This window comes from Antechinus flavipes, chromosome 2 (assembly GCF_016432865.1).
Source record: "Antechinus flavipes isolate AdamAnt ecotype Samford, QLD, Australia chromosome 2, AdamAnt_v2, whole genome shotgun sequence".
Lineage (NCBI taxonomy): Eukaryota > Metazoa > Chordata > Mammalia > Dasyuromorphia > Dasyuridae > Antechinus > Antechinus flavipes.
The window spans coordinates 656,946,528-656,969,557 of NC_067399.1; the positions used below are offsets into that span (position 1 = coordinate 656,946,528).

The window sequence follows — 23,030 nt, forward strand, 5'->3', positions numbered from 1 at the left end:
TAGCAAGCAATATTATCCTCAACTAGTCTTTGAACTTTAAAAGATATATCTTGAAGTATTCAGATTCATCTTTTCAATACAAGAAAAAAATCATTCAAATAATTAAATGCTTCTGCCAGCAGTTTCCTTGTGAACCTTTTTGGTTTGACCTCAGATTTTGAAGCTTCTTTTTCTTCTTGAATCTTTGCATCTCATTCAGTTCTTCATTCTGCAATTCTCTATGAGATTCGATCAACTTCTCCACATCATTCTCATCCACTTCTAACTCCAATTTTAGGTTGATTTTACAATCTTGTTAGTTACGTTTTTGAATATTTCATCTTTGTCAAAGAAACTGAAAGGAAACTTTTTTCCCAAATTCTCTTCATCTATATTTCTATTACATCTTCTTGTGTCATAACACTATTTCAGATTGCATGGTAAAAATTATAGGATTTCCAGAAATCTCTCAATATCTACTCTGTATCTGCATCCAAAACCAAAATTGCCTGGATAAATGTATCATGTACATTCACAATCATTCTGTGATCCACAGTGTTTAGAGAAGGTGGATCCTTCGCAAAGAAAACATGGTCCATGAATCATGGTCAGACACATAACTGAATAGCAACAGACTATTTGTATATTTTCATGAGAATCTTCCAGATGAGGAAGACGATCTAACCAGGGGTCCTCAAACTACGGCCCGCGGGCCAGATGTAGCAGCTGAGGGCGTTTATCCCCCTCACCCAGGATGATGAAGTTTATTTAAAGGTCCACAAAACAAAGTTTTTGTTTTTACTATAGTCCAGCCCTCCAACAGTCTGAGGTGAACTGGCCCCCTATTTAAAAAGTTTGAGTTCCCCTGATCTAGGGCATTATTCAAAATAAGTAGACTCTTAAAAGGATTGGCATTATCATTTAGGAATGAAGCAGTGCATAAACTTTTGTTCAAAAATAAAAATTTTGTCCTAGGGCATGTGAAATAGGTAGTTGCCTTATTGATTCCTTTTATTGCTTTAGGATTTTCTGAGTACTGTATAAGAACAAGTTTTATTTTGCAAGACCCAGAAGCATTCTTTCCAAGTAGAAGAAGAATTATTTTTTGACATTTTATGCCCTGACATAGTTTTTTACTCTACCATGATGTAGCTTTGATAATGGCATTCTTGGATAAAATAGGCTGGTTTTGTTTACATTAAAAAATTTGGTCCAATAATTGAGAACCTTCACCTATATTTTTTGCAGGAACTTAGGGAATTTCTTTCTTGCTTCAACATATTCCCTAGCAGCCTCTCTTGATACTTATGTATTACAAAATTGTGCAAACCAACTGGATACATTACATTTAAATCTTCAAAGGGGCTTCCAGCCATGGCTTGAAGTGTCATCAAGTTAAAGGAATATTCTTTTGAGCCTGGTTTTCTATCCACATAGTTAATAATTTCTCCATCTCTAGAATAGCACTTTCTCTTTGTTTTGACAGATAAGTTAATTTCATGTTCCCACTGCTTTTTGTATGCTCTTTTATGTAGGTAGCAACCTTCTATTATGGCATTGGTAATCGATTCCACAAGCTAAAGTTCATGTGCTATCTCTGACAATTTTTGTACTCCTTATTTTCTAATTATTTTCATTTTCATTTCCAAGTTTATTGACTTGTGCTTAGGAGATAGTTCACTTTTCCTCTTGAGTACACATTTGCTGTTAGCCATTGTGAAAATATAAGGATTTCTATTGAACACAGGGAAAGACACAATGTCACTCACTTAGGAATTGATATAGAGATACTTACTAGCTTCTCAAGACAATTTATGTTGCCTGTCTTATCATATAACATCTTACTATATCTTATCATCAGCTTTGTGTAAAGAATTTTTGTCATTTTTGGAATGCAGCTTTCTTTCAGAATTCTTAACATAAAAAGTCAAGTTTGCATAATGTGAATTTACATAAATCAAGATTTGTCTGTGTTGTTCATTTTTTTATCTCTCAATTACATCCAGATTTTAATAAACATCTACTGTATACTAACTCTTAGCCCTGGTCTCTAGGGATAGAAAAATGGGGCAGCAAGAGGGTGGATTTAGCAATGGGCATATTGCACTTGTCTTTGTAAATTTTCTTTGGAAGATAGATGGTGCTGTTTCTTTTAAACTTAGTCTTGGAAGCCCCTTTGTCTCTTCAATGAAGAAACTTTCCAGAGAAGTGGAATGAATGTCAAGCTCCAGAATTGACAGGTACTGTTGGGTAGCTAAAAGAACCAGCATGTCTCAGGACACCTACAGAATGATTGTAGTCACTCATTCCTTTCATCTACTCCACCAGGAAGTAAGCGGAAGGTGAAAAAAGAAGAATCTTCAAAAAAAAGCAATTATCTCCAAGAAGGTGGAAAGAGAGAAATTCAGGAAGTTTGGCATCTTAATACATCTAAATAACAAGTGGGAAAAGAAAAACAATTAGAGTAGGGCAAGGCAGGCCTTTCACCAGGGTACCTGAACTTTGGAGGGTGTTGACCCTGAGGTCAAGTGTAGTAATATATTAGTAAACCAGAATCCTAAGGGAGGAAAGTTATTTTCTCTTTATTAAGAATATAATAGGAATAAATAAAGAAATCAAGCTTGAAGTGGAACATCAAGGAAAAGGATAATGAGAACTGAAGGATACCTCCAATTCTTGTTAGTATGTTACAGTAGAAGTCAGTTCTATCATCAATGCCTCATTGTTCCCTGGACCTGATTTCGGAAACATAAAGCCTATAGCAGGGGAATGCGGATTCTGGCAGGTTGTATCTGGAGTACAGGCCTGATCTCCTTATCCAGCCATCTTCTCTCTTGAACTCTTGTAGTACCAACTGCCTATTAGACATCTGAAGCTGAATTCCCTGGGATGTTTCAAACTTAACATTTCCAAAGGAGTTCATCATATCTGGTAGCATGTTCTCTCTTTCTCATTAAATTCTATCTCTTAGAATACCTCACTCCTTTCAAAGCTGCAGCTTAAGCCTCTTCCTGGTCCTAAACTCTTTTTGCCTTTTTTCTCCTCTTAAATTTTCTTTATTGGAATAACCAAAATCTTTTAGATATTTCAGAAAGTGAATACATGAAATCAGTATAAATAATTCACTTTATGGATTTGGTTTCTGATTGATGAAAGAGAAAGAAGAACTTTTTGTGATGATGTTCAGTCATTTTTCAGTTGTGTCTGATTCTTTGTGGCCCCATTTGGGATTTTCTTGGCAAACCTACAGGAGTGGTTTGCCTTTTCCTTCTCTGTTGAGGACCACGCTTAAGTGTGGAACCCAAAATGCTTGTAAAAAGGTTCAAGGGAATTGCACCTTTAAGGAATGCTCAGTGCTCTAAAGCTCCCTACCCCCACTGCTCAACCCCCCATCTGTGAATCCCAGCACATTAGAGAAACTAAAGGAATGTTTTGATAATCTTTATCTAACTCTGACCAGAGCTGACAAATTCCAAGAAAGATCAACATAATCCAGAGAAATCAGAGATATCTGTCTGGAGATCATAAAACAAATTTACTGATACAGATGTTGTTTATGAAAGAATGTATAGTTTTATTTTAATAACCTTGCTGTACTTAAAAATACACACACACACATACACACACACACATACATATATATATATATATATATATTCTGTATTGGGAATGGAAGAGAAAGGTTCAGAGATTTTCACTGCAACTGACTCTCTGTCTCCTTTCACATGACACGATCTTTTCTGTTGGCCAGAATTAAATCCCCAGCAGCCACTAGCAGGTGGCTCCCGTAACACTTCTCCAGCTTATTTTACACGTGAGGAAACTGAGGCCAACAGCATTAAGTGATTTGTCCAGGGTCGTGGAACATAGGAAGAAGAGTCTTCCTGACTCCAGGATTGGTATTCTATCTATTATGATACCTTGCTGGTCTTTTATATTACTCTTATGTAGGCAAAGCTGCCATTTTCTGAGTTTTCTGCAGCATAATCTTTTTCTTTTTTAGATATTGATTTGGTTACTTAAATTCTATAGCAGACACAGGAAAAGCAGTCTTTTCACTTTATGTAGCTCACGTCAAACAATTTATCTTTTATAGTAGGCTTTGGTCGATAACTGAAGTGTATTGGATGAGAGGATTCTCCTTATATAAAACATAAGCACTGTAATAAAAATATAATGATAAATCAGTCATTATATATCAAATGCTATATTATAAAATAAGTTACAAAAAGCATAATAAAATACTAAAAAGAGGTGGATTTATCACATAGCATCAGCCACAAGAGGTGTATGACCCCCAAATGACTCTGATATCACTGGAGTCTTTAGAGTCCTTCAGTTGTTGAGCTGTGTCCTTTGTAGAAATTTAGGGGGAGAACAAGAATAACAAATGATCCAGGAGAACATGTCCATATTGATGAAGCTGTGGACTTATAAGGTTGTTACTGGTTATGCTATTATCAGTAAAATAAAAATGTTATTGTTCAGGAAAAAAAAGATTCCTTCAGATTACCAGAACTTTGTTTTTAAAGATTTTGGTAGAAATCTTTTTATGGGAAATTTATTTTTTAGCTTTGGTAAATGGTATACTAATTGAGTACATTTTCTTGATGTCTCAATATCATCATGAATAATATTAATGATCTAAATAATTTAAATGAGGCATTTATGTTATGCTTTAAGTTTTATGAAGCACTCTATATGAAATATCTCATTTGCTCTTCATAGAGACTCTGTGAGATAAGGTGTTGTTATTATGCTCATTTTACAAATGAAGAAAAGGAATCTATGAAGGGTTAAGCTAGGATGTTTCTGAGGCAAAATTTAAACTCAGGTTTTTTTGACTCCAGATTCAATCCTCTGTTTACTCCACTCTATCCCATGTAATGGGATGACTAGACTTCAGCATTGCTTGGTAGTTTTCTTCAGTACTTTAGAAATTTGAGTATTTGCCATTATTTAGCAGATATTATTTACATGTAGAAAAATTTATCCCTCTACTAAATGTCTTCACTTTTATGGATTATTTTCATTAGTGCTTTTTTAATGTTGACATTGAAAGATCCTGTTGATTTGGTTAAAGTTGTTTGCTCTGGTACCACATGCTCTCAGGTTCCTGTCTACTTGTTATTCTTTCTCCTCTTTGTTTTCTGTGGGTCTGCTTCATAGACACTTTGTAGTTTCACCTGCTTTCTGTCTCTTTTCCTTACTTTTGTTCAGTCCTCTTTTCCTTTCTTTCTTCCCTTGCTTCTTAGCTGTAGTTCAGAGAAGCCTTGGATTTTGAAATTGACCAATAAGATTGTATTCATCATTTGGGGCTTTCTCCTCCCCTCTCCCCCCCTTTCTGTTCCAAGTTGTGGCAATCAGAGGATTGGTTTATCACGTCTGATAATTGGATAAACTGAGATGTTATGAAGTTAGTCATTTGGACAATTGTCATATTAGACTGTGCGATGAATGAATGAATGAAAAAGCATTTATTCAGCATTTACAGTGTGCCAAGTTAAATGCTAAGGATACAAATTCAAAAGTAAAACTAATCTCTCCTTTAGGAGCTAATATTCTAACTAAGGGAAGATAACATATTTAAGGAAGTATGGCAAGAGATGCGTATTTTAATTTGGAAAGTTACTGAAATAGTAATGTGTTTGAAAACCCTTCTAGTATCTTTGCAAGGAAAAACTCTAAATGGATTCATAGAGATTCAGACATAGCTGAAAGAACTGAACAATAAAAATGTGTGATGGGGGGGGTAGGTCAGCCCACCTTCTCCATTACTCATAACAGTGTTGATTTGATTATAGGCCTAGAATTGGAAAAAAGGAGTAAGATGTATAGGAGTTGTGGCTGATGAAGGTGCGTAGGCTTCTGCAAAGTGGCTGGGGAAAGAGCATGAGGAGTATAATGAAAGGAAACATGACTATATCTTAGGTATTTCGAGCCACACAAACTTAGCAGTTGGGGGGATGGGATAGGACAGTGAGGCCCTAGAGTGTACTAGTAGAATTAAAAAAAAAAAAAAAAGTTCCGTTCTTCAAGGCATTCTAAGACAATCTAATACTAGGTTCTTTCAGTTATTAGCAATATGGGCCTGAGCAAGTTTGTTTACCTTTAAGCCTCTAAGATCTGGTTACTAAAATTTTGTCCTTTGTACCTTATGGAGATAGTGTGAAGAAGGTGCTGTAGAAATGGAAGCTGCTATTTTTAAGAACCAAAGACCTCTGGTTGAAAGCATCACTCACTCTTGAAGCAACTGAGCTATCGCTGGTTAACTTTGTTAGTCATTTAACTGAGAACATATCTTTTTTATACACTTTTATTCCTTTGAAGGAGAAAATGATGAGTCTATTATCAACACAGGCCGGTTTTAATATATGATGGATCCAACCAAACACATTTTTTTTTTTTTTTTTTTTTTTTTACTTTTGGAGACTTTAGAAAGTCATCAGAATAGCAGAGGGAGAGAAGAAACAGAATTGAACAGGAGCCTGGGCCATTCTTTTATCTGTACTTTTATGTTCTGCCAAGAAAAACAAATTTTAGAATAAAAACACAGCAATCATTAAGGGTTTGGTTTTTCTTGATGATTTTTTTCTTTTATACATGGATGTTTGAGTATTATTTTAATATGCGAGAATTTATCCATATCCAATTAACCAGATGCTCTATTTGTAGGTATGTATTTGACTTTGAGCTGTTAGATCTAATTAGATAGACTATAAACTGGGAAAATACATTCACATTGTGAAAGTTATTAAAGTACACTTTCAAGACATTTACTGAGTTAAGATTTTTGTATCCTTGATAGACCAATTTCTAGAAGTTATTCAATATTTCCTTATTTAATATGTAGAATTTTAATGTTCTTTGTTCTTAAAATACTTGGGAATAAATACAAATGTATGGATTGAAAACATACCGCCTTTTCTTATTTATGTCTCATATGTAAAGATGATATATATTTGGATTGGGAGAAGGAAGTATTGATTCTGATCATTGAGGTTGTATTAAATTTAGTTCAGGAACATAGGTTGGTAATATTTTGCAATTAAGTGGTCCTGCTTTTAATGTTAGTGATTAAGCATGCTGATGATAAAATAAATGTAAACACTAATTGAAATTTCTGTATGAAATTGTTGTCATTTCAGTCATGTCCAACTCTTTGTGGTCATATTTGGATTTTCTTGGCAAAGATATTGAAGTGATTTGCCGTTTCCTTTACAACTTATTTTACAGACGAGGAAACTGAGGCAAATAGGGTTTAGTGACTTGCTCAGGATCACCATCTTTTGTTCTGTGAGAGAAAACTATTTATTCTTACCAAATATGCATTTGTTGTCAATTAGTTGATTTAGGGCAGCTAAGTAGCGCCGTGAATAGAGCACCAGCCCTAAAGTCAGGGGGACCCGAGTTCAAATTTGGTCTCAGACACAATGCTTCCTAGCTGTGTGACCCTGGGCAAGTCATTGACCACAATTGCCTCAGTAAAAATCAAAACCCACCACCAACAACATTAACAAAACAATAATTAGTTGATTTGTAAGCTGAGTTATGCCTTCAGTTTTAAGAAATATATTTTGATTCACACACAAGCTCTGCCTTCTGCATTCTGATGTTTCATGGATCTATTATAAAGTCAGAAAATATATGCTAGCTTTTTCATTTGAATATTTCTTGATTTTACAGTCAGGTGGTCAGTTTTGATCAAACATTTTTATAAAAATTGAAGTTGATTCTTAGCTGAGCCAAGTTTTCCTCAATGTTTATAGAATGATGGTAAATAATTTGATTTGAATAATTATGTTATTCTGCAGATGGTTACTTGACTTACTAAAAATTTTTTATTGCAAATTGGGTTCAGTCTCATTTGAAACCTATTACTAACTTAGGTGGCATTAAATGCTCTTCTGGTCCCTTTTGGAAGACTTGGAGACCTGGGTGCTTTTGGGGGCCTAAGGTTTGGATGCGTTCTTATGGGTTCTAAGCCTTCCTTGGAAGGGGAAGGGGCAAAATTGACTTCATATTGGGGATGGGACAAGGCTGTAGAGTTGGATTTCATAGTCAGCTGTTAGTGCAGCAGACTCTGTGGATAGACTGTGATGTCCAAATCCCATTTCATGATCACTCATAGTTTCTGCTGATTCTGTTGATCTCATTGTCCCCAAAGAGTCAGTGCCAGGAGTTTGAGGCAGTCCAGTGGCTAGGGAGTCATCAGCATCTATTGGGCTGATTTTGGCAAGGGATTCCTTAGTTATATTTCTTAAACAAGGACAAGTCAGTAACTAATATGACAGAACAAAAAAAATGCTAAATTTTGGAGGGCTTATGAGAATACTGGGATGCCACTGTACTGTTGATAAAGTGTAAACTGATACAACCATTCTGGAGAACAATTTAGAACTGTGCCTAAAAGACAATCAAATCGTGTATATCCTTTGATCCACTAATACCAAAGAGATCAAAAAAGGGGAAAAGAACCTATTTGCATAGAAATATTTACAGCAGTCCTTTTTGTAGTGGCTAAGAATTGAAAATTGAGAGAATGATGATCAGTTGGGGAATAGCTAAACAAGTTGTAGTATATGATTGTGATGGAATGATATATGGTTTCAGAAAAACCTGGAAAGAGTATGTGAATGATTCAAAGTGAAGTGAGTAGAACCAGGAGAATATTGTAAACAGTAACAACAATATTGTATGATGGTCATCAACTGTGAATGTTTTATATATCCAGCAATCCAGTGATCCAAGATAATCTCAAAGGACTTGTGACAAAAATTTGTATCTCCCTCCAGAGAAAGAACTAATGGCATCTGAATATAGACCAAAGCATGCTGTTTTTCATTCTTTTTTTTTTTTTTTTTAAGTGGGGGCATTTCAAGGTTTTTTCCACAAAATGATTAATATGGAAATGTTTTACATGATTGTGCATATATATATAACTATCAGATTGCTTATTATCTCACGAGGGAGTAGGGGAGAGAATGAAGAGCAAAATTTGGAATTCAAAATAAAAAAAAAAAACAACCAAATAATCAAGTATTAAAAATAGTTTTTACATGTAACTGGGGAAAATATTTTTTAAAAAGACCAAATCAAACGATGAGTGTTTTTTGTCAGTATTACAAAACAGGAAAAATATAGTGATCTTTATTTTGCTTGCCTTGTATGTCAACTCAATTAGAGAGGGGGGTGTGTGTGTGTGTGTGTGTGTGTGTGTGTGTGTGTGTGTAGACTTCATGCAAATCTCTTTGGTTTTGTATTATAAGCTTACTTTATATTAAAATGTATAACTTTACCTGTTTTCTTGTTTGTTCAGTATGTCCATTAGCGTAAGCTGATCCCTTCATAATCACTGGCAGCTGTGGCAACCTTTGCTTATTAGCAGTTGCTTTAATAATAAAGTTAAGGGAAAGCTTGTGAAAGAAGTCTGCCTCCAATGGGTGTTAGTGTTTTTACTTCTTTTCGCACAGTAAATTCATATGAACTTACACACTAATTTCTCTGCCCCATAGTTGGAACACATTTGTCAATAATATCCTGAACAGGTAGAGAAGGAAGAGTTTTCCTTGGAGATGGACACAGAAGACAGATGCACACATATACATACACTTCCCCTAAAGACTTTTGGGAATCGGAAAATGACTAGCAAATTAAGTATTTAGGAAGCTATTTACATTTTTCTTGTGGGAAAATAATTATGAGTTTAATACTTTACCCCTTTATTACAGATATTACTATTATCACATTGACCCTACATTTTTACTATGTGATAAATGTAAACATTTTTGGAAATTAAAATATCTATTTACCCCAGGGCACTAATGGCTTTAATGAAGACAGAATATTATTGAAATATGATGATTTCATATATAATTTAATAGTTGTGACAAGTATAAATAGGCTCCAGCTAAGTGGATTTTCTGAATTTTAACCTGCATTGAACCATTCATGAAAAAAGATAAGGTAATGGGTGAGAAAGAGAAACATGTTATGGTTGGTTTTTGTAATCTTCAAAATGACTGGATTTGCTTATAAGATATATTAAGATCTGATCTGATAATATACTGCATAGTGAATACAGTTGGTTACTGTATTCTTCCCACTAAAAGTACAAAAATAGAACATAATTTCTCTCCTTCTTGGTTTCTGTAGAGCAGGTTGTTGCCTTGGATGCCCAAAATATTGTAGCTGTTTCATGTGGAGAAGCCCATACACTCGCTCTCAACGATAAGGGCCAGGTGTATGCTTGGGGACTTGATACCGATGGACAGCTGGGTCTGCCAGGGACAGAAGAGTATATCAGAGTGCCCAGGTAACAAAGGGGATCATTTTTATTTTAATAGTTATTTTAAAAAATTGAAAATGATCATTTGTGAAAATTATTTTCAAGGTGTTATTAAGTATTCTGCCAGCATCATTTCTTTGCAGAAATGAGTTATCTTAAAAACATTTTCCCCTCATTGTGAATTTGGAATAAGGCCACTTGATGAGCTCTCTCATTTCATGTATGGCCTAGTAGTCCTGAAATGTCATGCTAGTTTACTTTATTCACCTCTTCCCCCAAATAGATCTTACCTTGGATTAAATTTTTAAAAATTTAAAAAATCAGAGTGCTTACTTATAGAAGTTATTTTTACTAAAATTTGTAAAATAGGTCTGCTTAAACATCTTAATTTTCTCTTATGGGAATTCTTCTCCACTGCTATAATTTTACATAGATTTTAGATCTATGATTTTTAAGATAAGAAATTGCCATTGGCTAAATTTTGAAAATATGTGTGAATTTGTAAGCCTTTGTAATTCCCTTTTGATGGCTAAAAGTAGTAGGGTACAAAAAGTCTTGCTCTTAATTTTTAAAATTATTTTTACTTCTTATCCTGGTGATAGGTATAGAAGCAAATAAATAAGCTTTATGTGGCCTTGCCAACCTAATTTTAGACTTAATTCAGTTAACACTTTGAAATAACTTTTTTCTGTTTTTATGCTTTCATTGATGCTGATGTATGGATTAAAAAGATTGAATTGAGATTTATTCTCAGGATGAGGGAAATGAGAGCTCATAGAATCTGAGCTTTAGAGTTGGCAGGGATTTCATAGGCCATGGAATCTAATCATCTGATTTTACAGATGAGGAAACTGGCCCAGAGAGATTAAATGACTTGCTCAAAATGGATGTAAAGCCGAATTTGGATTCAAGTTCTTTGACTGCATAATTAGATCTTTTTTTCTGCTGTTTCATGCAGCCTCCTAATGGATTTGTATCAGGGTGAAATCTTTTATTTTTTAAAGTTATTTAAACTCATTTTGTTCCTTCTAAAGTCACATTATGTTCCTATATATGTCCAGAGATAATTTAAAGTAGAAGTATGAATTTAATTAATTCTTAGGAACAATTGAGAAAATATTTGTAAAAGTGCTTAGCATAGTGCCTATCACATAGTAGGCTCCTTAGAAGTATTTATTCCCTTCTCCTTCCCTTTCCATTACCCACATTTTACAGATGGGGAAGCTGAGGCTAAGAGAGGTCAACCTATCTAGGGTCACACAGCAAGTAAGTATTTGATGCTGGTTTTGAACTCAGGTCTTCCTGATTCTAGGCCCAACACTCTCTCCATTATGCCATCTAGCTGCCTAACTGCTTAAACTAGCCCCCTATTCTTACAGAAGATACCTTGATTTTAAAATCTAAAGAACAAAAAAAAAAAAAAAAAAAAGATGTAACTTCTGCTGTTTTTGAAGACATTTTAACCAGTTGGTGAGTGATAGCATTGAGCCTAGAATCCAGGTCTCCTACCTCAAAGTCCAGTGCTCTGTCCACCCGTCTAATCCTTCTTTTCCTTACTTTACTCTTTCCTGAAAGTTTCACTTGACAAGGCTTTTGTTTGATTTCTTGATCTTCTTGACTGGAAAAAAAAAATGATTTTAGATCTCCTAACATCAGTCTTTTCTAGCTCAATTTTTTTTTTTTTTTTTTTTTTTTCCTGAGGCAGTTGGGGTTAAGGGACTGGCCCAAGGTCATGCAGCTAGGAAGTGTTCAGTGTCTGAAGTCAGATTTGAACTCAAGTCTTCCTTACTTTAGGACTGGTACTCTATCCACTGCGCCACCTAGCTGCCCTCTCTAGCTCAATATTTTCAAAGTGATTTGTGGCAGCATTTTTAGTGGTTGTTCTTCAGTTCCTCTTTTCCTTTTCTTTTTCTTTCACCTTTACATCCTCTTCTGAAACGTACCTTTGATTGTGTCTTCCTCATTCCATATTATTGCTAAATTCTTTTTATATGCAGAATATGGGATTTATAGGATCATAGAACTGGAAGGAAGTGAGATATCATCTCATTCCTTCCTACCCTGCCCCCTGCTCACATTTTATAGAGGAGGAGACAGCCTGGAGAGATAAGGTGACTGGCCCAGTGCCACCCAGGGATTGAGCTATTAAGCTGAGCCAAAATTCACAACCACATTTAAGCTGTGGCCTAAGTCTCTACAAAAGGGTAAGTGCTTCTTAGCCCTCCTGCACTTCATCAGGGAGGCAACATGGTACAATATAATAGTGTGCAGGGTTAGATCCGTTGGTCTCCTCCCTCACTGCCTGTCTCACCGAGGATTAGTCATTTAACCTCTCTTAGTCTGTTTTTTATTTGTAAAATGAGGCAGTGGGACTAGATGATGACAGCTCTAAAAGTAGGAGCCAAAAATAATCCCCTTTCTTCAGATTCTCATTTCTATAATGAACTGAATAAATTAAGGGTTGAAAAGTAATAAGGAAGAAAAAAAAATCAAGACAAGGAAGCAGTTTTGAAAACTGCATGAAATTGAATGTAATACTTATGAACTCTCTTTTTCATATTCTTATCTGAAATACCTTTGGGGAGAATCTTACTTAAGTCTATGGCTTTAAACTTCATGACACTAAGTTATTCCTAGTGTTTTAATTTTTAATGGGTCTTACTATAAACTTTGATGTATTTGGATGTTTTGCTATTTTTCCTGACTTAAATTCATCTTAAAAGTTTACTCAAATTTTTGCCAGGTATTTTTTATAAAAGATCATCCTAGCAATATCAAATAGCAGTACTGAAGCAATGTAAAAAGTTCTTTATTCACCTAAAGATAATTTAAACTGTATTAACTGTAGTTAAGCTACCAGTAGCTCACATGAATCAATACTTTTTCTATTTAATGTTAAGTTAAACCACATGAACAATAATACTACCTTAAAAAAAATTTTTTTTTTCAGTTTCATTTTATAAAGTGCTTTCATTTTTCTCATTTAATCCCAAGGGCAGCCCCATGAGGTAGGCAGAAGTAGTATTGTCTCCATTTAAGAGTGACCAACCTGAGTGGCAAAAAAGTTGCCCTGGGTCACCTAGGTTTCAGAGCTGGGGATAGAACTGTATCTTCTTTCCTTTAATTCACTTTTATTTTTACTATTCAGACAAGAGGTAGAGAAGATATTTAAATCTCGTGAACATTAATGCTTAGAAACCTTTCAAAAGAGGCAAGAGAAATGTTGAATGAGTTCCTAGTGACCACTGTTGCATTAAAGTCAGCCTAAGAAATTAACAACACACTGCATCTGGACTCTTCATTAAACTAAGGAATTTAATAAAAGAGAGAATCCAGGATGACCTTCTTCCTAAATTTATTCAGATCACAGGTTTTGCTAGAGAAGGGTTTATTTTGGAAGGCAACTTAATTCAGTGCTACTTAGTATTAAAAATGCTTCCATATGCATTTGGGAGATCATTTGCTAAATTCTGTTAGTAGATCTTCTCTAATTTTCAGCTGAGGGTATATGTGGAAATCAGGAATTTTGAAGAAACAATGAATTTGGATAGTATACAAATGGTATGTGTTCTTAAAAATACTAATTTAATTAGTTTAAAAATAATAATTCAAAGTAAGTGGCTTAAAATCTGAATTTTCACACTCATTTTAAGAAAAACCTTGGGAAAAGTTGGATTTTACAGACTTTTTGGTTTTGTGGCTAATGTAGAGCTTTCTGACTTAGATGATATATGGCATTTCTGGGGATTATTACTATTTATTGCTGCCATTCAGAAAGAACTAACTCTTACCTAAAAATATTGCTTTCATAGTTTCAACCTATGTTTAATATTTGAAATATTATCTGTTCCCAAATGAAGAAATAGATTTTTCCTTATGAAAACAAAAAATTGAAGATACTATTTCATAGTTTCAAAATAGCTTCTGTTAACTATTTGGTAAAATAAAACCTCCATTTATGTCTTATATCATCCAGCAAGAGATTGCTTAGTTTTTATTATGTCTTATCACAGACATTTCAGCCTATTTTTAATTACTTGCAAAAGCATTAATGTGAATTGTGTGGGTTCATTCTTTAGAATTTTATTTAATCCTCAGTGTTTTTATTATTACTATACTTAATATAGCAATATGTGATTTGTTTTAAATTGGAAATTATAGATTTTAGTAGTTTGAAGGGATTGACAAATGTAAAAATTAGAAGGTTTTTCTTTTAAGAAGCAAACAGTTCATTTTGAATTTGATTTTTAAAAAAAGTTTGACCTAAAGAATTTTTAAAGTTGTTATCTAAAGAAATTAATGTTGGAATGAAGGATTTTCATAATTTCCAAATGATATTTTTAAAGAAATGGTAAATAAAAATATCTAAATGACAGGTCCTGTCATATAATTTTTGGAAAAGGAAGAATAAATTTACTTGAATAAAAAGCAGAAGTGTGATAAATGCTTTGAGAAGCTAGCTTAGCTCTTTCTCCCACACAGTTAATTAATAAGTAGGAAATAATGTAATTTATTTTAGAAGGTTTTTTAAATTGTTAATCAATTAAGAGTACTTAAGAGTTTTAATAGAAAACTATTAGCAACTAAAAATGTATCCCTGTTTCCCACAAGAGAGTATTTGAATTAGTAAATGCAGTTTTCTGTTCACACACAACAGATCTAAAATGATAGTGGGTAGATCCATTTGATCTTTCCACTATAGCCGTTTGGGTTTTGTCTTTGTTCTAGTGAAAGTAACTAAATACACAATTGCTTTGTTTTTAAAACTCAAATATAAGACTAAACAGCACCCCAGGGGGGAAAAAAAACTTTTTTTTTTAAACAATCAACAGGAAAGTATTTTCCCCAGTTATTATTTATAAAGTGCATGATAAAGAAAGTAGCATGCAAATTACCTTAAAATTAGGGCTTAACTTTTGGAATGAAAGTCTTTATTCATTGAATGCTGTTGTAGACCAATTTTAGGTGTTCCTTTGACCAAATTTTTTAATACAAGGTTAATGCTGAAGCCTCCAAATACATATATTTTAGTTGTTGTTGTTTTTTTTTAATCTGATCCAGTTATTGTGGCAGTGGAAATATTTGCAAGCATTCATAATGTAAGTGAACAGTCCATTTGATGAATTCAATTCACTTTCGTCCAGTGTACAATATAGTTAAATAAATAATGTTTTAAATATATGTAAAAATGTTAATACCTTTCCATTAGGTCTCTTTCCCAACTAAAATCAACTGTTTTAGGGACTTGGGTCAGTGTAGAGTAGTATCTTATATTAGACATTTTTAGTTAAACATAGACATTCATGTACATATTTCCTGTTGCTAGTCTTTTGTCATTTTGTTTGTTGCACAGAAATGACATTTTCTGAATTAAGAAAAGTTTCTACGAGAAGATCCATTCCTAAATTGTAAAAATTATGGACCACTCATAGCTCAGTAGTAACTTTGTAGTTATAAGATGTATCCATTAAATTAAAAACAAATATGTTTGTGTAATAAATGTGTAATTAGAATAACTTCCCTTTTTCCTACTCTATATTTGATTGCTAAACACCTTGCTTCATGAAAATTATGAGCATTGACTTGTTCTAGGCTTTTATTTGGCAGAATTAGGTGAGGTTGACAGTATGAGGTAAAGAGAACGGGTATAAGTATACTTTGTTTAAATCCATGCTGACTTTTCAAGGTATTTTCTTGTTTTCATTATTTACTAACTTAAGAAATATGTGCTCTGATCACAATATGAGAAAGTGCCTGACATGCCATTTGAACATATAATTATGTATTTCTGTATTTGATTAAACTCTCTTTTCCCCCCCTTCTAGAAATATTAAAAGTTTGACAGATATTCAGATAGTACAGATTGCTTGCGGTTATTATCATTCCCTTGCACTCTCAAAAGGTAAGTTTCTTTTTGTTGTTGTTATTTATTTTATCATTATTCTTATTTTATAGTTGTAGGGAATAAATGTACTGAGCCATTATTTGATAAATCTTGTGGGTAACTTATTTGTTCTGAGAAAAACTCAATCTTAAGACCAAGGCGCTTCCCACTGATGTAACATTAGAACTTTATTATCAATATTGTGCCTGCTTTGGTTTATCTCTTAGTCCTTGCTTTTTTAGGGACAACATTTTTGGATAACTCAGAGCATATTTTGCCATGTGGATCTCATTTTTATTACAGATATCCACAAATAAGGGCAGATGTTATATGACCTGATATTCCCTTTTAAGGCATTTTTTGGACATAAATTTTTTTGACTGAGTTGGAAACAATGAAGAGAAAATTTGAATGTCTTTCCTTTATGAAATATCAATCTAGTGAACTGATAGTATCATAATGACCTTTTGGTGATGTGCCATTTCAGTCACATTCTTCATCTTGCCAATTATAAATTTATTAACTGTTCAGGGGCTATGCAGTAAATTCATCAAACTTCCATATTTAAAGGCAACACAGGGTCTGTGTTTCACATCTATATAATAAAGTGGTGAACACTGGCAGAAGACCCATCTGTTTAATCTATGGATTATTTCTTTGATGTTCCAAAACAGCTTAAATCCAAAAGCTTGTGACTGACTGACTGTCAGATTTTTAAACAGTTGTTTCTTCAAGGAATGCATCACAAAAGATAATGCTACCCAGGTAATAAAAATTATATACCACTTGTATTCATTAAGAAGATAGGTGTCACACATCTCTCTGGGTTGAACAAGAGAAAAAATGATAGCATTTGTGGTATTGCTAAACAGACTGAATCAAACTCAACTTTGTCCAACTGAGTTAACAATCGATTTTATCCAATTTTGATTATTAGCACAGAGAAAATTCTGAAAAATCGCTTCATTTTTGCTGTCAGATTGAGCTACTCTTAATAAAGCCACCACTAAATCATTATCACTATTAAACTAGGATTTTGGTCTTGGAGGGCAACATAAAGATATTTGGAAAAGAGAAAATAAATAATAGCAGAAAGTCATCTTATTTGATGACATTGGCCCATTAAATATATTTGAGAGATCTCATACTTCTATCACTCTTGACATTAATTCATTGTGGAGTGAATGAATGATGTTTATGAAGACATACAAACGGTCTAATGTAAGTTTTTCCATGTACACATTCATTAAAATCATCAATTAAATATATAAAATTATGCATTTTCCTGGCCTACCAGTGCAGTGTATTTTAGTCATTCTTTAGGCTGACCTATCCTTTACATTCATTTTTTTCCCTCTTATAATAGAATTTTGTCGTAACATCTCTTTGTGAAAATTGAGTAATCACAGAGATCATCAAACTTGTTCTGTAAAGATCCGATAAATATTTTAGACTTTGCAAACCAAGAGGCAAAATCAAGGATAACATGTAGATATCTGTGTAACAAGGTTGAAAACAAATTTCTAAAAATGTTTATTGACTCAATTGAAATTCAATGATGACAGTAATTGAATACAATTTTTTTTTGTATGTATATGTCACACAAGTCTACTAAAGAGAAGAATAGAATTCTCTTTGGGGAAAATAACATTTTGCTTAACTGGGGTTCAGAATTAAAGTCCTCTATGGTCAAAATTGATTGTAAATGTTCATTAGTTAATGCAGATTTGAAATGAAATGTTATGGAATGAGAAACACCATCTACATTCTATTTTATAATCATGTAAGTGCCTTGTGATCTCATAGCAGCTATAGAGAATGTGGAAATTACTATTCCCATACAATTTAAAAAATATGAAAACCATGTGGACTGAGCAGAAAGAGGCAACAAGCTGAATGTGGTCCATGATCCATCATTGGCTGATCCTAAATTAGCATATCATGTCATCACAGGAAATGACATGACAATGACATCATGATTTCTCGTTTAGGATTACTGTATAAAGTGATTCATACATTCACACCTCCTATATCAATGTTTTTCTTTTTTAAGAACCAAACTCATTATAATTTCTTAACATGTCTATACAACTATTTGTTCCTTAAAAAAATTTAATTTATGCAGAAGTTTTCTTCTATCTCTGCTTGAAGGAATTTAACCACTCTAGAATGGATTATTGAAATTCCCAATTACTAACTTGGGTTTTTTTTTAGATTCTCAGTCTACTTTTGCAGGAAAAGAGAAGTGCAACGAGTTAAGACTTTTCTTATTTCTCTGCTGTGCTTCTTCAATATTGGTTTAGACATAAATGGAGAGAAGAGAACTTGCTGTGTGTTTATTTTTTTATCATCTATTAGAAGTTAGAGTTTGGGCACCCATCTATCATTTATTACTCTTACTTACATAGCATTTTAAAATTTCCTGAATGTTTACTCTTGAGTTAGATAATGTAGTCATTATTGTCCCAGTAGTATAAGCTAAGAAAAAAGCAGTGTGGCCTAATGGAAAGAAGGGTGGGTTTGGCGGCGGGAGCTCTGGTGTCACCTGCTGCCCTGGGCAGGTGAAGGATCTCAAAGTTAGCTTCTTGTTTTAAATTTATGAGCCCAGGATAGCCAAATCCTGGCAGTGGGCAGAGCTGGAGCTCAGCCTTTTTTCACTGTGTTATCTTGCCAGGCCTCGAGATCTAGACTGTCTTTTTTTAGAACAAATTCAGAGTCAGGTAGCTTACTATGAGTAGAGTTCATCTAGCCACCTTGAAAATGTTGGACTTATTTAGAATATGCTTTTTTGAGAGGGAAAAAAATCTATTATGGGGGGGAGAGAAAAATATCTGCACAAGATAACCAAATTGAATTATCTGACCAAAATAGGTGATGAATTAAAACCAATTTATAGTTATAAGTCATAGAAAGGTATTTGCCAACATTATGAAGGTATTAATTTTTGCTTTCTGTAGAATAAAATACACTTGACACAGTTTAAGTAAATGATTTGTGATATATATCTACTTAGAGCATGATTGCATCTAAAAGAAGCAATTGTGAGAGGAGGGAGGAGGGGATGCTGAATTGGTGAAACCTTTAAAGATTTGTTTTGTTGTCTTTAAAAGAAATGGAATTTTATTGCTTTAATGGATGTTTAACAGCATAAACTGAAGGCTAACAATATTGTTCTGTAGAAGTCCTTTTAGTTTGACTTTAATGGATACGAAATATACAAAATTAACACATTAATCTAGTTTTTTTTTTTTTTAATATGTACTGAAAAAGTTTTTAATGAGCCATCTGGATTTTTAATTTTGTAGCCAACATAATCAAAGGATGCTTTGTTTCATGATGGTATCCCTTTCTGCAGAGTTGCATTGTTTGGATGGTGTGTTTCCTAGCACCATCATCTACAGGAAAGCATCTGAAATTTTGTATCAGAAGTGTTTCTTTTTTGTCTTTTTCCAGAAACTGAGGGTAAATAAAAAAATTCTTAACCATACTTTGTAACTGGTTAGTGTAGCACCAAAACAGCACATCTAACTAGATAACTAAACAGTCATCGTTTCTGTTTGAATTTTAAGTGTGATTGGACTAAATCAATAGAGTAATAATCAGTGCAACTTCTCCTGTGTATTTAGTTTCATTCAGTTCAACAGACATTTCCCTAATAATATATGCCATATGCTGGGACACAAGGACAAAGATTGAAATATTCCCTGCACTCCGAGAGCTTATACTTTATAAAAGATGAGAAGGAATGATTTGTTGATTGACGAAACTTTAAATAAATTTTTTGATATAATCCATACAAATTTAAACTTTTATTATTTTTCTTTTACAGGAAGTGAAGTTTTTTCCTGGGGACAGAATAAGCACGGCCAGTTGGGTTTAGGCTTTGAATTGAAAAGGCAGAGTTCCCCACAATTGATCAAGTCCTTGCTTGGAATCCCTTTTACTCAAGTGGCCGCAGGCGGAGCCCACAGTTTTGTTCTCACTCTTTCTGGAGCTATCTTTGGATGGGGTCGGAACAAGTTTGGTCAACTGGGTCTTAATGATGAAAATGGTAGGTTCCCATGTTTTCCTTCTACTTTGAAGACATGCTTAGTGAAAGAATACAAACCTCTGAGTCAATCTTTTTGGTCTGTTCTGTAAGATCACATGTCTGCCAGAAGTCATGACATGATAGTATAGAGCACACTGAATTGTGGCAGTCACAGAGCTGAAGTTCTCACTTCACCTTTGCTCCTCGTGAATGTGGCTATTAAGGAAATGCCAATTGTTCTTGTCTGAGGCTGGATTTGAACTCAGGTCCTCAAAGCTACATGGTCAGCACTCTATCCACTGTACCATTTAGCTGCCGCTGTTCATGCGTTTTGAGAGTCATCTGACAGGGTAGCAATTGGATTGTTGATCACCAGCAATACTTGGTATCCGTAAGCCACTAATTAAGTAAATGGACACTTATGTGGGATAAAGTGAAGTTTGTTAAAAGTGTATCTCCTTCAAAATAGTTAACATTTATATTAGGCACAGAGGTGGCGCATTTTCAGAGTGCCGGGTTTAGAGCCTAGAAGGACCAGGGTTCAAATCTGGCCTTGATCTTTCCTAGCTGTGTGACCTAGGGCATATCACTTAGCTCCTGCCTTAGTTTTCCCATCTGTAAAATTGGGGTAATAATAGCATCTACTTGCCAACTAGGTAGCCTAGGAAAATTACTTAATCTTTGTTCCCCTCAGTTTCCCCTCTTATAAAATGGGAATAATAATATTTACCTCTTAGGGTTGTTATGAGGTTGTTGATAAGAGAATAATTGTGAATAATTGTGAAGTGTTTGCTAAGTACTATGCCTGGTACATAGCAAGTGCCATATAAATGTTAGCTGTTATTGTTAATTCACTGTATGTCCCCATGAGAGTAAACAAGTATAACAAATTTTTAAAAATCAAGTAAACAAATTAAGCCTTAGTTTAATTTTTAAAATTAATAATTTTAACACATGATTTTAAAATTAGATATGTTTAATAGTATTGATTTTTTTTGTTTAAATTTTCAGATAGATTTGTTCCTAATTTGCTGAAGTCATTGAGATCACAGAAAATAGTTTATATTTGTTGTGGAGAAGACCATACAGCAGCTCTTACCAAGGTATAAAACTTAAAAAATTGTTGCATTCATTCTTGTACTCTATGTAGTAATTATAAAATCAGGACAATTCTTGGACTTAATAAAAACTGTTTTCAGTGTCATTTATTAAAATGTGAATGTGGTGGTTGTTAATTGCTATCAGTAATGAAGGGAATTATTACATATGCTGATTTTCAACAGTTGTCTTCATTCTTTTTCAGTTGGCAGAGTTTTGTGTTAAAAAAGAAAAACTGATAGCATGACATTACATTGATATGTTCTGTTGATAATTTTATAACTTTTATGTTAAATATTGCTGAGACATAAACTTTTCAGTGTTAAGGCTTCCTTTCCAGTGCTTTGTGGCTTGCCATGCTGGGTAGATTAACTCCAAATTATACTTTACAGCTGTGTCTTGTTTTAATTTAGCATCCATTTGGCTTATAAATATTTTACACTAAGTAGCAGAGGAAACTGAAGCCCTCTATTATCCACAGGCCAAGTATTGTGCAAGCAGTTACAATATGAGCTTTCCTCACACAATCTTGCCAGTGGCTTCAACCCTGACCTGGAAGGAGCACCCTGTCTTAGGGTGAGTGCTAATTCAGTGTCAGTGCTGCTTGGTCTGATAGAGAGATCAGCAGCAGTTAAGCACAAAGAAAAAATTGATATGGTCTCCCAAATCTTCTCAAGGTCACTATTGTAGTATTGTTTATGTCTGTAAGAGAATTGGCAAGGTCTTATGTCTACTGAATTTGAAATCAGAGTGTTTATTTGTCTTTTTTTTTTTTCTTGCTCTGCATTGTAGGATAAACATGGTTAGGAAGATGAAGTGCTCATTAGAATTTGGAATTTCATATTCCCTTATATTTAGAAGTGATTTGTGACTTTAAAAAATTGACTTACAATGAATAGTGTCCTTAATCATTAACAAATATTTGTCAATCTAAGATGTCTAAAATACACAAAGTACAATTTGCAAATTAACTTCTATTAAACTACAAAATTTTATTTCTTAAGCTTTTGCTTGATTACAAACATTCATTCTCAGTAGGTTTTTATAAAACAAATCAGTCAAAAATTTTGGCAATATCTATTAGTTATCGGCAGAAGAATTGGAAAATATAAGGATAATCAAGGTGTATTATTATCATTCATGTAGAAATGCTAGCTGATGGCACATTTTTGCAGCTTAACGATATAAAGCTGTTACTGAGAGTAATTCTAATCAAAAAAGCAAAATTGCTCAATTTGAATTTAATAATTTTGTGTACCATTTGTAATAATGTGGAATGAGAAGAAAATTATGACTTCATTTGCTTAGGCTTAAATTGAGAATTTAACTGTTTCCTTCTGATAGAGTTTATAATAAATTATGATAAATAGGTTCTGAAAAAAAATTTTCAATGATGTAAAAATATTTGCATAATTTCATGCATGTGCTCCTGGTGTTCTATTTTTAGAGGTATATCTGTGTTGTGAAAATATAAAAGCTCTATTAGTTTAAGGTTTAAATGAACATAATGAATTCTCTGTGTGTGTGTGTGTGTGTGTGTTTGTGTGTGTGTGTGTGTGATGATTATAGAAGAAAATGCCAAAAGAAAAATAAGGGTTTTCATCTTTTTTAGAAAATGATATTTTTTCAGAATAATTTTATAATTATATGAATAAACTAATAAAATAGCAGTAACTGTATGCTTGTACCACTAGCCTTCATTCCAAGACTGTAAGTAAATTATTATTATAAAATATTTGAAATTGTTACTT

General features: G+C 33.5%; 1 protein-coding gene across 5 annotated transcripts in view; it reads left to right on the plus strand.

Moving 5' to 3' along the window:
• The window catches only part of HERC4 (HECT and RLD domain containing E3 ubiquitin protein ligase 4), a 92,798-nt gene that overhangs the window by 26,485 nt on the left and 43,283 nt on the right, over positions 1-23,030 (plus strand). For 4 of the 5 annotated variants that reach the window (XM_051982581.1, XM_051982582.1, XM_051982583.1 and 1 more), the window contains exons 3-6: positions 10,135-10,294; positions 16,093-16,169; positions 19,981-20,202; positions 21,193-21,284. In XM_051982581.1, coding sequence (XP_051838541.1) covers positions 10,135-10,294; positions 16,093-16,169; positions 19,981-20,202; positions 21,193-21,284 — 551 coding nt within the window. The remainder of the gene's footprint in view (positions 1-10,134; positions 10,295-16,092; positions 16,170-19,980; positions 20,203-21,192; positions 21,285-23,030) is intronic. The other variant, XM_051982586.1, reaches the window with a different exon arrangement.